Source organism: Lissotriton helveticus, chromosome 3_1 (genome assembly GCF_964261635.1).
Source record: "Lissotriton helveticus chromosome 3_1, aLisHel1.1, whole genome shotgun sequence".
Classification (NCBI taxonomy): domain Eukaryota; kingdom Metazoa; phylum Chordata; class Amphibia; order Caudata; family Salamandridae; genus Lissotriton; species Lissotriton helveticus.
Window position 1 is genome coordinate 375,895,659 of NC_136061.1, and position 15,717 is coordinate 375,911,375.

Genomic DNA, 15,717 nt, shown 5'->3' on the forward strand with positions numbered 1-15,717 from the left:
TTCAGACTTAGGGTTAAATTTACCAAGATTTGACGTGGCGCAAAGCAGCAAGACAACATGCTGCACTGCATCAAATGGAGAGGACAGGAATGGGCCATATTTATAAATACTTTGCCATTTCTGCTTTCGCACTGTGCTGGTGCATTATGTGTAAGGCTACCTGTTTTCCGTCTTTACTGATTTTAACAGATATAAACAGACTTAATTTATTTTTAAATGTGGATAAAAACAGACATTGTGTTTCTTTTTGAGTAATTCTAAATACTGTCTGTCATGACTGCCAGGCGCATAGCTGTGTACATTGATAGGTAAGGGAGCTAAAAAAGATAGGAATTTTAGTGAAGAGGCTTTAAGAGCAGTAGACATGCACAATGTTGATACTGAAAAGTGCATATTTTCTTAAAAGTGCATTAATTTATCTCCTGCGGGTGTTTACAGCACTGAAACCTAGTAGACATTCAAGCATGAGTGCATATTTACCAGTTAAATATATGTGGAAATATGCTAATTTCAGCTTCATAATTCCACATATCCCAAAATAAATATGGATAAATACAGATAACAGTAGCAAAAAATAAAACTGGATAAATACAGACGGAACTGTCAAGAAAATAAATACCATAAAACCGGGATTATTTTATGTGCTACCTAGCGCCAACGCAGGCACCTTTTGTGCTGTAGTGAAAGGGTGCCTGTGTTGCAGGAAAGATTATTTTTATTGAGGAAGGGACACCTTCCCGCACAGAGGCATTCCTTAGATGCATTTTCCTCTTTCTAAGTGTGCTGTATTCTGAACAAACAAGGAGAAATTAATATATTTTTCCTTGTTACGCCTCTATCAGGAAGGCATACAATGTTAATGCATCCCCAGGTTTACTTGTCGTGGTAAATCTGGGAATGTGACAGAATATATGGGTGGATGCATGGGTCGCCTCTATCAGGAAGGCATACAATGTTAATGCATCCCCAGGTTTACTTGTCGTGGTAAATCTGGGAATGTGACAGAATATATGGGTGGATGCATGGGAACACCCAAACTCCACCCATGAAACACCTTTCTGGCAAAGACTAATGCAAGGCAGTGACTTGCACAGCTTTGCATTACTCCAGATTTACCAATCCACACAGGGTCACACAAGGTGGCCTTGCATGGCTTGATAAATCTGACTCAAGGATTGCATTGCCCTTTCATTGCCCTTGAGTCACCCTGCATGATGGAAGGGCAAGCAATTCTTTGGCAAATCTGGGCCTTTATCTCTTTTTTGGAAGTTGAAAATCTACAGCAGACGAGGCTGCAGCTGGGTCAGATGAGGGCTCCAGGAGGTTGGATCCCCTTCCAGAGACGGACCACTGAACAGGTTTTTCAGCAATGCGGAAGAATGCAAGGAAGCAATCTCAAAGTCCGACTGACCAGAAATGCGCCTTGGGCGGATCAGTGAGAAATGCACGTTGGTCTTCTCTCAGTCCTCAGGGCACTTTTGGGAAGGAATTTTTTAAGTCCCTAGTTTTAGATTTGAGGAATCTGCTCACCTTCAGCACCTTTTCTAAGGATCCAGGACTAGAGGAGAAACACTCTGAGGGTCACGACTCATTCAGGCTGGGCCCAGCTCCAGGTTCAAGATGGTTCTCATTGGGTTGTTTGAGTGCATGGTCAGTCGGAGGTTGTTCTTGTTGTTGATGGTGATGCCTCCTTCTGGTGGTCGGTGCAGTCCTTGCGGGTTATTTTGTAGACGTCTGGGATGGTGATGGCGATTTCCGGACCGAATCAGGGGTTGATCAAGATGTCCATGAAGAAGGGGATATGGGGAGAGGCAGCGTCGAGGAGGTCCCAGATTTCTGTAGCGTGTTTGTGGAGGAATCGCACGTTGAAGAGGATGCAGTTGAGTCGGCCTAGTGTGCTGTTTGACGGTTGGGAGGCGGAGGATCTGGCATGCTGGCGTGGGTGAGGATGTGGCTGCAGTTCTGGCAGGAGAAGGGTTCTTGGGTCTTCTTCGGTGACACGAGATGGCAGGCGGTATGGCGTCATGAGTTGTGGGCGAGGAGGGTGCTGGCGTCTTAGTGTTGGAAGATACGAGAACCAGTGTCCCTGGTGCTGGGCATGGTCCAGGCATGGACAGGTGCAGACAGGCCTGCCTTTGGCATGCCAGCCGTGCAGCTGCACAGCGGCTGCCATTAAGTTGTGCTGGGAGGCTGCACAGCTGGGAGGCAGGAAATGCAGGAGTGGGAAGGGTAACTGGAGGGGACAGGCCATGGGATCAAAGCAACAGAGGTGATGGCGGCAAACAAAGGAAAGAAAAAGGTAACAAAGTAAAAAGCTGAATAAAGGCAGAAATCAGAAAGAGAGGCAGAGGGACAGCCCAGCAGCAGAACAGTGATGCTCTACCACTAGACCACCAGATATGAGGCGCAGGCAGGGGTTTGCAGGGGGAAGTGGGCCTCGACCAAGGGTCAGCAGCAGCAACCGGGGCAGCAGCAGCTACCAGTCGAAGCTTCGCTGTGAAGGGAGAAAGTCCACTAAAAGGTTAGAGTTTGCTACTCCCACTCCAATCTAAGTAACAGTAGGGAAAGTATTGTACTTCAGAGGGGTTCAAATGGCCATTTCCACTCCAGTCTAAACAACAGTAGGGAAAGTGTTGAACCTCTGATGGGGTAAAATTTACGATTCTCATTCCACCCTAAGCAAAAGCAAGGAAAGTGCTGAATTTCGGAGAGGTTCAATTTACAATTCCCACTGTAATGTAAGCAACAGCTGAGCAAGTGTTGGACTTCAGAGGGATAAGATTTGCTGTTCCCACCCCAATACATACAAAACAGAAGGAAAAGTATTGGACTTCAAAGGGGTTATATTTACTATTCTCACTCCATCCTAAGCAACAGTAGGGAAAGTGTGGGACTTTGTAAAGGTTATATTACCTATCCCCACAATAGCAATAATAAGGAAAGCATAGGAATTAGATGGACTTGATTTACTGTTCTCACTCCAATTTAAGCAACAGTAGGGAAAGTGTTGGACTTCAGAAAGGTTACATATACTATTCCAATACAGTCATTTCCCGAAAAATATTTAAACACCTAAAACATAAAATCATTAACCATAGTTAAACTAGAAAATATATATTATATACATTTAAATAAAATGCACAATTTATTATGAATATACAAAATAAACCTATAATTAAATGAAATATTTATATAAACATACATAGAATTAATTCACTTATCTTGGTACTACTAAAAAAAAAAAACACCAAGAAGATAAATTAAAATATGAATAAAACAATAATAAAATTAAAATAAATGAAACATATAAAAATAATAAATATAATATGCACTTGCTGATATATATTACTAATTTCTTGCATAGTCTAAATAAAACAATTTTCTAATTTAAATATTCAATGTACAAAGTATGATTTATAAATTAAATATTTAAATAACAAAAAAATAATAAAGAAAACTATTTTCATTTAAATAATGTCTCACCCAATTCCCCTACAAACTGAACATGCTGCTAAATTAGCCATAACTAATCATACTATACAACATATAAATACAAAATCTGAAATGAAACCCAAATAAATGAAAGAACTGTAAAACAATTAAAACATTACATACTAACCATTTATATATTGATTTTATCTTACATTACATAACATTAAAAAACAATTAGTTAAAATGTAATTAATCTCCCACCATATTACCCCAAAAAACTAATATCCCGCTACTAAATTATAAGGTCTTAACATCGGTATTTGTAGATCGCACATTAACTCTTAGGCATCAACAGATGTTTATTGTTACCCAACAGTACTCATTATTTCGACCTCAGATGGTTGAAAGACTGAGTGGACCCACTGGGATTTGAACCTATGACTATGATTGCTCACAGGGCCCTGCAGTGGACACATTAGTACACTGAGCCAGTGATTAGTGTTTTAAAAATTCAATTACACATTTAAAATTGCAAACTATATTAAAAAAAACACTTTAACCATTATTATAAGTATATATATATATATATATTTATTAAAAGCAATGTTTATTACAAGTATACTAACGTATACAATATTGATTGAGTTCATTTTATTTGGTTTTCATTTTGACACCATAAAAGCACAATTTACAATATCAATTCACAGTTATTATACAATGATCGTAAAAGAAATAGGTTAAAATATTAACATAGTTTTGCAGTTACATATCATTATTATACAAGAAACATAATAAATATTAATTAAAACATTTAGGACAAACTTTAAAAAATCTGAAAGATTATTATTAAAAAAGTGAGGCCTTGGAACCTACTTTAACATAGAGCATAATTCATAGTTGCTTCCTGTGACTAAGTATACTTTAAAAAATATATGCTATTTGCCTCCTAAAGCAGTCAATATCTAAGAATTGCAATGAGAGGTAGACTGGACGACATTGCCTCATACCCCATATTTTCATTATGGGTTTAATCCATCTTCTCCTTTGTTTCGAATAAAATGTACAAAACAAGATCACGTGTATTGATGTTTGGGATAAAACTCCATTGCAAGGGCAGTTTGATAGAATTTTAGTCCATCGTTCATAGTTGGAAAGCTTACCAAGCGATAGAATACATCAAATCTAAGACGTGTGAGGACAAATCTATCATATCCACTTAATGTGTATGTTAAATATGATTTGATACCAATGGTGGACCGCATCGTTTAACACTTTGAACTGTGTGCCTTGAGGCCTCGATGGCAAATCTGTTCGCCTCCATATGAGTCATGCATTGCTTTTTAAAAAGTTTTCTGGAAATGGAGCCTATCGATGTAAGATTGTAATAGAAGTCAGGGTGGCACAGGTCAATCCTAAAAGCTTTTATATATTTGAAAGATCTAATCTCTAGAGCGTAATCTGACTTAAGGCTATCGCTTAGTACATTCCAGTTATTATAGTTTTTGGTGAGGTCCAGATCCGGTACCATAGCAATACAGGTTGGACTTTTATTGTGTCTATAATGTAAGGTAGCCTCAACTCACTATGGCAAATGTAGTTTGAGGTACATCGTGGGACCGTCAATAAATATCTTAAAAATGCTTTCTCCACTCTCTGAATTTCAGTTACGTCACAGTATCCCCATATCCCAGCCCCGTAGATAGCCATACTAACACACTTGGCTCGATAGATTTGTAACATCTCTACTGCAGGCTTCTTTCCTAGCTTTGGGAAGTACACAATATTAATTACCAAAATTGTCTTCATTACCATATTGTATACAATAAAACCTGCATTCTCAAATGTGATATTCTGTTCCACTATATTTTTGCAGTGGTGATATTGTTGACAACATATTTATGTTACATGATATTTTGGCATCAAAATTTGTTTCATTGACCATATTTAACATGTACCCATTTTGAAAATGTCCCTTTTCTCATGAAAAGAGTAGTTACAGAACTATTTGTCATTTTCTCTACTCCAGCACAAAGGGACCACAAATCTAATTGCAAAATGAGGAGCTTAGTTATGAGCCCCTTGTTACACTTTTGCCCCGCTGTTGCGTCACTATTTGTGAGCCTGCAACTGCAGAAATAATGTGTCATGTTGCACCATATTTAGAAAGTGGCGCATCCAAGCAGATGAGTCACTTTATTAAGCCATGCGCCACATTATACCTGAGTCAGGTATAATGTATGTAGGGTGGGTGTTCCCCCGCAAAAAAGCCTTGTAGAAGTGGCACAGTAAAATCTATCATATTTCACTGTGCCACTTCTAGGACGCTACTGTGTTACAACCTTACGCCTGCCTCACAGCATGCATAAGGGTGACTCAGTGCAATGGGAATTGGCTTTCCCCCATGCATTGCTGGAATTGCATCATGCTTACGACACAACCCCAGAAATGCAAGGGTTTTGCGCCGACAGATACGTCAGGATTCCTGACATATGTCATTCCTTGCAATATGGTGCGCAGTACAATAAATGCGGCACATCCATCATGTCGCAAGGAGGGCACACTGAAAAGTGTTTGCATCACTGCTTTCACGCAGCGATGCAACACTTTTCATAAAAGTAGCCCTTGTTGTTTAAGACTGTATGTATGTTATGTTATGTTATGTTAATGGAACTTATAACGCGCACAGCTGCTCCAGCAAAGGAGTGTCCTGGTGCTTGACAAGGTAACCACACAACACAACTAGCAGGCAGCAAACAGAGAAAACTGACAGGCTTTAAGGAAATAAGAAGGTCTTGATGGCCCTACGGAATGAAAGGAGGTCATCCAGCGCACGTATCTTTAAAGGTAGAGAGTTCCACAGGACCGCAGCCCGAACTCGGAAAGAGCGGCCTCCGGCTCGGCTAAGCTTAAACCGCGGGACTACTGCAAGATCATGGCCTAAGGATCTTAAAGGACGAGCAGGGACATACGGGGACAAAAGATTCCTAAGAATCGGGGCAGAAAATCCCTTAAGGATTTTATAGGACAGGCAGAGCACTTTAAATTGAATCCTCTGCTTGACCGGTAACCAGTGAAGGGAACGCAAAGTGTGGGCAGCAGAACAGAACCTGGGCAGACCCACCACTGCTCTGGCAGCCGCGTTCTGAACACGTTGCAGACGTGCAATCTCAGCCTGATTCACCCCTACCAAGAGGGAGCTTGCGTAGTCAAGCCGAGAGACCACCGTCGCCTGCAGCACCAGCTGCCTAGTCGAGGCATCGAAGAATTTCAAGGCTGGTCTTAGACCTCGTAGGATGCCAAAACAGCAGGCGACAGTTCTCTTAGTATGAGAAACAAAGCTAAGGGCAGAATCTAGCCACACCCCGAGATTTTTTACCTCCGTTACCGGAGTCGGGGTGATCCCAAGTTCTAGAGGCCACCATATGTCGCCCCAAAGTTCCGACTGCTTACCGATGATCATTATTTCAGTTTTTTTTGCGTTCAACTGGAGACAGTTGGAATTCATCCAGCTGGCAAGGGCCCTCAGTCCATTCTGGAACCTAGGGGCCTCCAGATCGGAGTCCCCGCTGAGCGTGACCGCCAGCTGAGTGTCGTCAGCGTATGAGACCATAGACAAGCCCCACTGCTTGACGACATCAGCCAGCGGCCTCACGTATAGATTGAAAAACGTGGGGCTCAGCGAGGATCCCTGGGGAACCCCATGGTCCAGAGGATGGGATTTGGACTGGTAGGGCGAAATAGCCACGCAAAAGGATCGATCGGCAAGAAAAGAACGGTACCACTGGAGGGCAGTCCCTATGATGCCAGCTTCTTCCAGGCGCTGGAGAAGAATCTGTTGAGAGACGGTGTCAAAGGCGGCGCTAAGATCTAATAAAACAAGCGCCGCCGTTTGACCCGAGTCTAACACCGTGCGCAGGTGTTCCACCATGGAAAGAAGGGCTGTCTCCGTGCTATGATCAGCACGGAAACCATTCTGCGTAGGGTCCAGGATGTTTGCCCGCAGAAGGTGGTCGGAGAGGGCCCTGTTCACATGTGCTTCCGCTACTTTCGCCGGCCACGGAAGAAGCGATATCGGACGGTGGTTCTCAGGTTTAAGGGAATCTAAACCAGGCTTCTTCAGAATGGGCGTAACCACCGCGTGCTTCCACTTGGCGGGGACCATACCAGAGGCAAGCGAGAGATTAATCAGAGAGCACACCGGTAAAAAATCAAAAGATGCCGGGTCCCTGAACAGAGCCGGTCTCAACGGATCTGCCGGAGAACCAGACTTAGTATGCTAGGCCAATTGATTAAAGCTCTCAGGCAGTAAGCAAGGAAAAGTATGCAGGACAAGATGCTCCGCGGGACTAGATGACGGTCCGATCAACAATGTGGGAGTAGGGAAGGATCGGTGGATGGCTTGGACCTTCTCAAGGAAGAAGCTCGCCAAGGCCTCACAGTGTGAAATAGAGCAAGTGTCGCTAATAGGGGCCTTTTTAGCCATCAAATCTTTGAGAGCCTTAAAGATGGATTTAGAAGGGTTAGAGCTGTTGCGGAACTCAAGAGAGTAAAATGCAGCACGGGCTCTGCAGACAGCGCGATGGTAGGATTTAATAGTGGCAAGATATGACGCTTTTTTACTAGTATCATAGGCTTTCCGCCATTCTCTCTCAGCGCGTCTGCACGTGCTTTTTAACGCACGTAAGGATCCGTCGTACCAGGGACTAGGGTCCCTTGAGCCACATTTACTCAGTCACCGGGATGAGAGAATCCAAAGCACGGGTGATCCACTCGCAAAAAAGATTGTAGCCGATTTCCACATTGTCAAACGGGCCAAGTAGGTCCTCAGACAGAGTGCGATATAAATCCTCTAGTGTAAGTTTATTCCAGTTTCATCTGGGGACGACTCTGGCCATGGGTTTGGAAGGGTGCTCATACAGAGGGCACTCGATCTTTACTAAGAAATGATCAGTCCAGGCAAGAGGGGTAGAGGTTAAAACCCTGGCCTCCGAGAGGTTCGTAAAAAAAGGGTCCAGAGTGTGACTTCCCTCATGAGTGGGGTAGGTGACAAGTTGATACAATTGAAAGGCCTCCAAGTCCGCCAAAGTACTACTAACAGCGGGAGTAGTCAAGTTCTCAAAGTGGAGGTTCAAGTCTCCTAAAATGGAGAAATTAGCACATCCTACGCCCAGCATACTTATAGCCTCTGGAAGGGCCTCCCTAAACGCAACGTCACTACCCGGAGGACGGTAGATCAGCATGCCAGAGAAGGAAAACTGGGGGCTGATAGATATAAAATGCCCACTGTCAAAAACACGTTTTTCAACTGTGTGAAGGACTCCTTTCTTTAACATGGGCACATTTTAAGGTTTCTTTTCTCATAAAAACAGTTATTGCATGACTATCAAATTGTCCTTCTCTATTTCCGAACAAAGGATTCATCAGCTCCTTTTACGAAGACTAGTTTTAGACCCCACACACACCGAAGTACAACATTTGGGCTCACCCCTCAAAATTATTTTTGTTAACATTGTGAAAGATTACTATTTTTAGGCACATTCTGCGGGTTATATTCCCATGAAAAAGAGAGCTGTAAGTCAGCCAAAGTGACTTTCGCTACTCTTACATTATGAGCATACCAGCTCAGTTCAGTGATACAATTTGTAACACTCTTGTATATGATTTGCCCTTTAAATAACAAGACCATCAATGCTGAGATAGTCTCTTGTAGCTGACATTGGCACTTTTGAGAATGTTGAAGCCTTCTTTAAGAATTTCTATTTTACACTCCAAATATGAACGGCTGAACAAATAGATCTTTCAACTTTGTGAAAGTTTCCCATGTTTCATCTGAGCACATTTTGAGAATGTGTCCTATAAAAAAAGGTGTGATGTACCACTGCCAACTTGATTTTTTTCTACTCTTGCACAACAAAAAAAAAATATGTATATACAGGTATTTATAGAGTGTGAGCCTGGTTAGCTAGAAAGAGCCCCAAGAGCAGGTAGAAGGAATACTTTTAGAAGAAGAAGAGCTTTGTGAGGGGTGGACCATTTCATTCTTGAATTAAAAAAATTATAAAGATGTACCAGTTCTTAAATCATTGTCTTTATTGTAATAATCCTAAGGTGTCAGAACGAATCAGTATGGGGAGTTTATTGCAATCAGAAATACAGTTGTATCTTCTTAATGGAGACTAGAGTTGATAAGATGGGGGCTAGAAAAGAAAATGAGAACTCAGATACTTGGATTTTTATGGAAGCGTGAACCTTCCTGGATGGACACAGTTTAAATCAGTTAATGCTGCATTTGAAGTGGGATTCATAGATATGGGTTAAATCCAGTCTATCCCTAGTGGTGGCTTGAGTCAAACTATTATCACACATATCATCTCATGTGCATATATAAAGTGCACATTCACACCTGAGGGTATCTTGTTGCTGAATACCATATTTTTATTTATGCAAGTAAATAGTACTTATTGTACCTTGGAAGGAATAAAGACTGAGTGGTAGCACCAGGATTCAAACATGTGATAGAGAGGTCGAACACATATCCCTCAAGTGGATTCATCAGTTTAATTAGCCACCAGACTAATACGATCTGTATTATCACGATCGGTATGGCTTCTTCAACATACCTATCATTACACACATCACTGTGGAGATTTGAATATGATGGTAATCACACATTATCTCTGTGGGGACTTTAACGTCACTGTTATTACAAAATATATTTGTGAGGACTTGTACATGACTACAATCATGCACTATCTCTGTGTGCTATCCCTGTGCATCCCATTAATCACATGCTATCTCTGTGGGGACCTGGGCATGTCTATAATCACACGCTATCACTGTGAGGACCTGGGCATGTCTGTAATCACACACATTCTCTTTGGCAACCGTGGTAATACTATAGTCACACACCATCTCTTTGGGGACCAAGACATCTCTATAATCACACACTATCTCTGTGGGGACCTGGGCCGGTCTATAATCACACACTATCTCTGTGGGGACCTGGGCATGTCTATAATCACACACTATCTCTGTGGGGACCTGGGCCGGTCTATAATCACACACTATCTCTGTGGGGACCTGTGCATGTCTATAATCACACACTATCTCTGTGGGGACCTGGACATGTCTATAATCACACACTATCTCTGTGGGGACCTGGGCATGTCTATAATCACACACTATCTCTGTGGGGACCTGGGCATGTCTATAATCACACACTATCTCTGTGGGGACCTGGGCATGTCTATAATCACACACTATCTCTGTGGGGACCTGGGCATGTTTATAATCACACACATTCTATTTGGTGACCGTGGTAATACTATAGTCACACACCATCTCTGTGGGTTACTTGAACATTTATTTAATTACACACAGGCTCTGTTTTGGCTTGATCATCACCAGCTTTGCATTCTCTGTATGGGGCTTTGTGAATACTGAAGAGTAGTAAAGTTAGACTTTTGGTCTAAGTTTACATTGTTGAAACTGAAAAGTACAAAAGTTAGATTGTTTGTCTAAGTTTACCATTGTGAATAGGGCCCAATTTTAGTGAGGACTTAAACACAATCATCTTTCTGCACTATCTTTTGGGGACTTAACCATCACTATAATAACACTCTGTATTTGTATGGGCTTAAAAAAACTATAATAAAACACTGTCTTTGAGGGGATTTGAACAACACTATAAAAACATACTATCTCTGTGGGGACTTGAGCATTCAAGTAACTAAACACAAGCTCTGTTTCGACTTAAAGCACTAGGGGGTGCCATGAGGCACAGGGTCAAGACTGATTTGCATATAGCTGGGTCTCAACTGGCGTAGCAAAGTGAGCTAAAGACCGATGATGGATTCAACCAAGATCTGTGACTGGGGGCGAGTGACTGAAAAGTTTCAGCACTCAGTCCTTCATCTCCTTATGTTTGTTTTGTTCGCCCCTATGTTGAGACATAGGGGACGTGGGTCCCTTGCTCATTTTGCCACTGGATTCAAGCTAGCCTGGCTGATGAGGGGGTGTTATCCCAGGACCGGTCCCAAAATGCATGTTTTCGTTCCAGGGAAGACCTGGCTTGGCAGTTCGGGCTGGACTGTTGCCATGAGGCATAGGGCCAAGACTTATTTGCATATAGCTGGGGCTGATCTGGGGTGGCGAAGTTAGCTGAAGAACGATGATGGATTCAACCCAGATCTGTAACTGGGGCTGAGTGACTGAAAGGTTTCACCACTCCGTCCATCATCTCCTTTTGTTTGCTTCGACTTGAACATCATCAGCTTCACATTCTCTTTATGGGGTTTTGTGAATTTTGAAAAGTAGTAAAGTTAGACTTTTGATCGAAATTTACCTTTGTGAATACTGAAAAGTAGTACAGTTAGACTTTTTGTCTACGTTTAACTTTGTGAATCGGGCCCTATTTTAATGAGTACTTAAACACAATTACCTTCATGCACTATCTCTGTGGGGACTTAAACATTGCTATAATAACACACTATCTTTGTGGGGACTTGGATAACGCTGTAATAAAACACTATCTTTGTGGGGACTTGAACATCAATATAATAACACACCATCCCTGTGGGGACTTGAAAATCTCTATGATAACACACTATCTCTGTGGGGACTTGAGCATTTCTATAATTACACACAACCTCTGTGTGGACTTGAACATCATTAGCTTCACACCCTTTATAATGGTATCCAAGCTTTGAATGTACACACTATTTCACTATTTCAGTATCTCTGTGGGGTCTTCTATTTTGGTAAAAATGTGAGCAGCTACACAAGCTCTGGATTCCACTTGACCATATTCCTTTGTTCCATATGTTAATATCTTTATGTGTTAGTTCCCTAATCTCCTAAGATTTTTAGCACTAATAAATAGGTTAAATGCTGCTTTAAGTGTCTTTAATTAAGCATGATATGATATTTTTTGGCACATTAACATATTCTGCCTTTAATGTATACCCCTATTATATATGCAGCAATTCATATATGAATATAATATAATGTTTTTGGTGTATATTGTTGATAAAATAAACTATAACCTTCGACTGTATTCAATCACAAATAGTGTTACGGACTAGGTCCCCACAAGGATGGTAGCACGTGTTCAAGTCCCCACAAGGATGGTGCTGTGCGCACGATTAAATAACAATATATTTGCAAATTTGAAGCAGGATCCTGTATCATGAATTTTTTCTTAACATTTTTCTGTTAGCTGTGTGTTTTAAAAACATTGGGAAAGGTTAGTCCCCACAAGGCTGGTATTCACACATAGTCCCCACAAGGATGGTAACGTGTGTGTGTGTGTGTGTGTGTGTGTGTGTGTGTGTGTGTGTGTGTGTGTGTGTGTGTGTGTGTGTGTGTGTGTGTGTGTGTGTGTGTGTGTGTGTGTGTGTGTGTGTGTGTGTGTGTGTGTGTGTGTGTGTGTGTGTGTGTGTGTGTGTGTGTGTGTGTGTGTGTGTGTGTGTGTGTGTGTGTGTGTGTGTGTGTGTGTGTGTGTGTGTGTGTGTGTGTGTGTGTGTGTGTGTGTGTGTGTGTGTGTGTGTGTGTGTGTGTGTGTGTGTGTGTGTGTGTGTGTGTGTGTGTGTGTGTGTGTGTGTGTGTGTGTGTGTGTGTGTGTGTGTGTGTGTGTGTGTGTGTGTGTGTGTGTGTGTGTGTGTGTGTGTGTGTGTGTGTGTGTGTGTGTGTGTGTGTGTGTGTGTGTGTGTGTGTGTGTGTGTGTGTGTGTGTGTGTGTGTGTGTGTGTGTGTGTGTGTGTGTGTGTGTGTGTGTGTGTGTTTTTTTTTTTTTTTTTTTTACATACACACTACACTGACCATTTCCTTGAACAAATCCAAAGTTACAAATTCTTCCCTATAGAGTAATCTCCTTGTTGCCTGCATTTGTATCTCTCTTACTCTTGGGAAGTACTGCAAAAAACCATGCTATGTGTGCTGTAGTGAGGCAGTAAAGAGGATTTCTGGTGGCTGTTGAGATTTTGACGCAAGCTTGCCTTTCTATAGCATAAAGTGGGCCACTTACTTTGAGATTAAGATCTGGTGATGTCTACACCATGTAAAGTCAGCACTACATAGAGCAGACACAGATACAAAAAATTCTGTAGGACCTGATAGGAGTGTTACCCGCAAATTTCTTAACTGCTCTTCCTTCTGTTTCTTTGTAGGAAATTGACAATGTTTGGATCTCTAGTAAACTTCTGAACCATGACCTGCCGTAAGTATTTGTTTGCTTCCTTATAAACTGAGATGGCAATGGCTTGATTCCTCTATAACTTTGCTTGAATACAAGAGTGTATGCTTAGTTAAGTTTTCTGGCTCTTCTATTAAGGCAGGAAGTAAGTAGTAAATCACAAGCATGACTTGCTCAGCAGTGCACAATTGATGTCTTGATTGCAAGTTTTCTTGAACCATCCACTTTAAGAGAAAGTCTTCTCTTGGAGAACATGCGCTATGTATTGCTGAGGTGTTTGGTCAAAATATTGATTTAAAAATATCGGGAGGCAGAAATATCAGAAAATACATTTCTTGATACACAGATATCGTGATGCACAAATATTGTTTGCTAGAATCTCTTTTTTGGGGTAGATCATATAATTTTCAATAATATAGTAGTTAAAATATTGTTTTTTAAAATTATTTGAATATTTTAGTTGATATATTCATTTTGTGTGATATTATTGTTTATGTAAAGGTTAAGTAAAGATTGTAATTTTAAGTGATTTAAAAAATGTATTTAGTTTTTTATATTAATGTATAGTGTTGTAGCACATTTTGGGGTTATAGGGGGTAGGATGCGAAGTTGATTAGTTAATAATTCTGAATTATTTAATAACTTTTATTTAAATATATGATTGATATTTATTATTTAAGTAATTTAAATTTGATGTGTTATGTTTTTTGCAGACTTTTAGGTTTGTAGGGGTATTGGGTGGGGAGTTGAGTAAAATTGAATATCAATTAATTATTACTTTTTAATTATTTAATTGATTTTGATTATGCAATTTATGAAATACTTATGCTTATATTTTAGTTGCGGGCTACTAGGATTGTCGGGGTCTCGGTGGGAAGTTATTCAAGTAATAATTTATTAATAATTTCAAAGTAATGATTTAATTATTGTATAATTTATGTAAAATATGAAATAATGATTTATTTTACAGATATTTTAGTTGCAGGATGTTAGTTTGTAGGGATTATAGGCAGAGCGTTATTTTTTTTTAAAAACTTTATTTTTTCAGCAAAATAAACAATACAGTCCCCCCCAAAATTGGCATCAGTATAGATAGATACAGGTGTATACAGTTCACAGTCCTAGTATGGCTCCAACAGTTGCAGATATAACCGGACATGCAAGATTTAAATCCTCGGGATACAATGCTAGTATAGACACTGACAATAAGTGACTTGTGCGCAGTCAACAGGGTATTACTCCACCACCTACTCTCCCTCCCCCCCTCCCACCGCCCCTTCCTCAGGTCCTGATTCCTCGGAGGAGAACAATGCTGCACTAGTTGCATCGGATTCGCTGTCAGCCGACCCCACAGCGCACATCATACGCCATGCAAGTAAGTCCTCCGGTAACCGTTCATCTCTACGCGTATGCTGCATGTGCGTTTCTTCAGCCAATGTCCATTCCCCACATCTCGAAGCCACAGTGTCACATCTGGCGCCCTTTGCCCCATCCAGGTAATAGCCGCCCTCCTTCTAGCCAGTACCAAGAGCAGCTGTAGCATTTTATATGACAGATTCCTCTTCCTAGGTCTGGGGACCAGGGCTAACAAACAATGGAGCGGGGTTAGGTCAAGACTCAGACTCGTGACCTTCCGGATATGTACCACTACTACTCTCCAAAAGTCTCCTACCAGTGGGCACTCCCAGGCCAAATGAGGAAATCCAGCTCCGACTGAACCACACCTAGGACAGGCATCCGATTTATCCGCAGCGATGCGGTGCAAACCAACTGGGGTTACATAAGTGCGGTGTATGAAATTAAAATGGATCAGTTTAAAACGTGCATAACACGACACCTTCTTGGTAAGCGCCCCTATCCGCTTCCGCTGTCCCGGGTCTAAGGCAACCCCTAGATCCGCCTCCCAGGACGGGGATATCGGGGGTGCCGAGTCACATCGCAATGCCGTATATAACAGCGTTATCAGTCTCCGTCCTGTGCCGCATGACAGCAGGATATTCAGAGTATGGGACACCGGGGGCACCTCAGGAAACTGTGGCCAGGTCGCTCTCGCCATGTCCTGCAGGCCTCTATAGTGAAGGTATTGACCCCCAG

General features: G+C 41.6%; 1 protein-coding gene across 1 annotated transcript in view; it reads left to right on the forward strand.

The window, feature by feature from the left end:
* BLTP2 (bridge-like lipid transfer protein family member 2) overlaps nucleotides 1–15,717 on the forward strand; it is a 748,021-nt gene that overhangs the window by 112,675 nt on the left and 619,629 nt on the right. Inside the window, exon 3 of the mRNA XM_078680109.1 lies at nucleotides 13,598–13,647. Within this exon, the coding sequence (XP_078536235.1) occupies nucleotides 13,598–13,647 (50 nt within the window). The remainder of the gene's footprint in view (nucleotides 1–13,597; nucleotides 13,648–15,717) is intronic.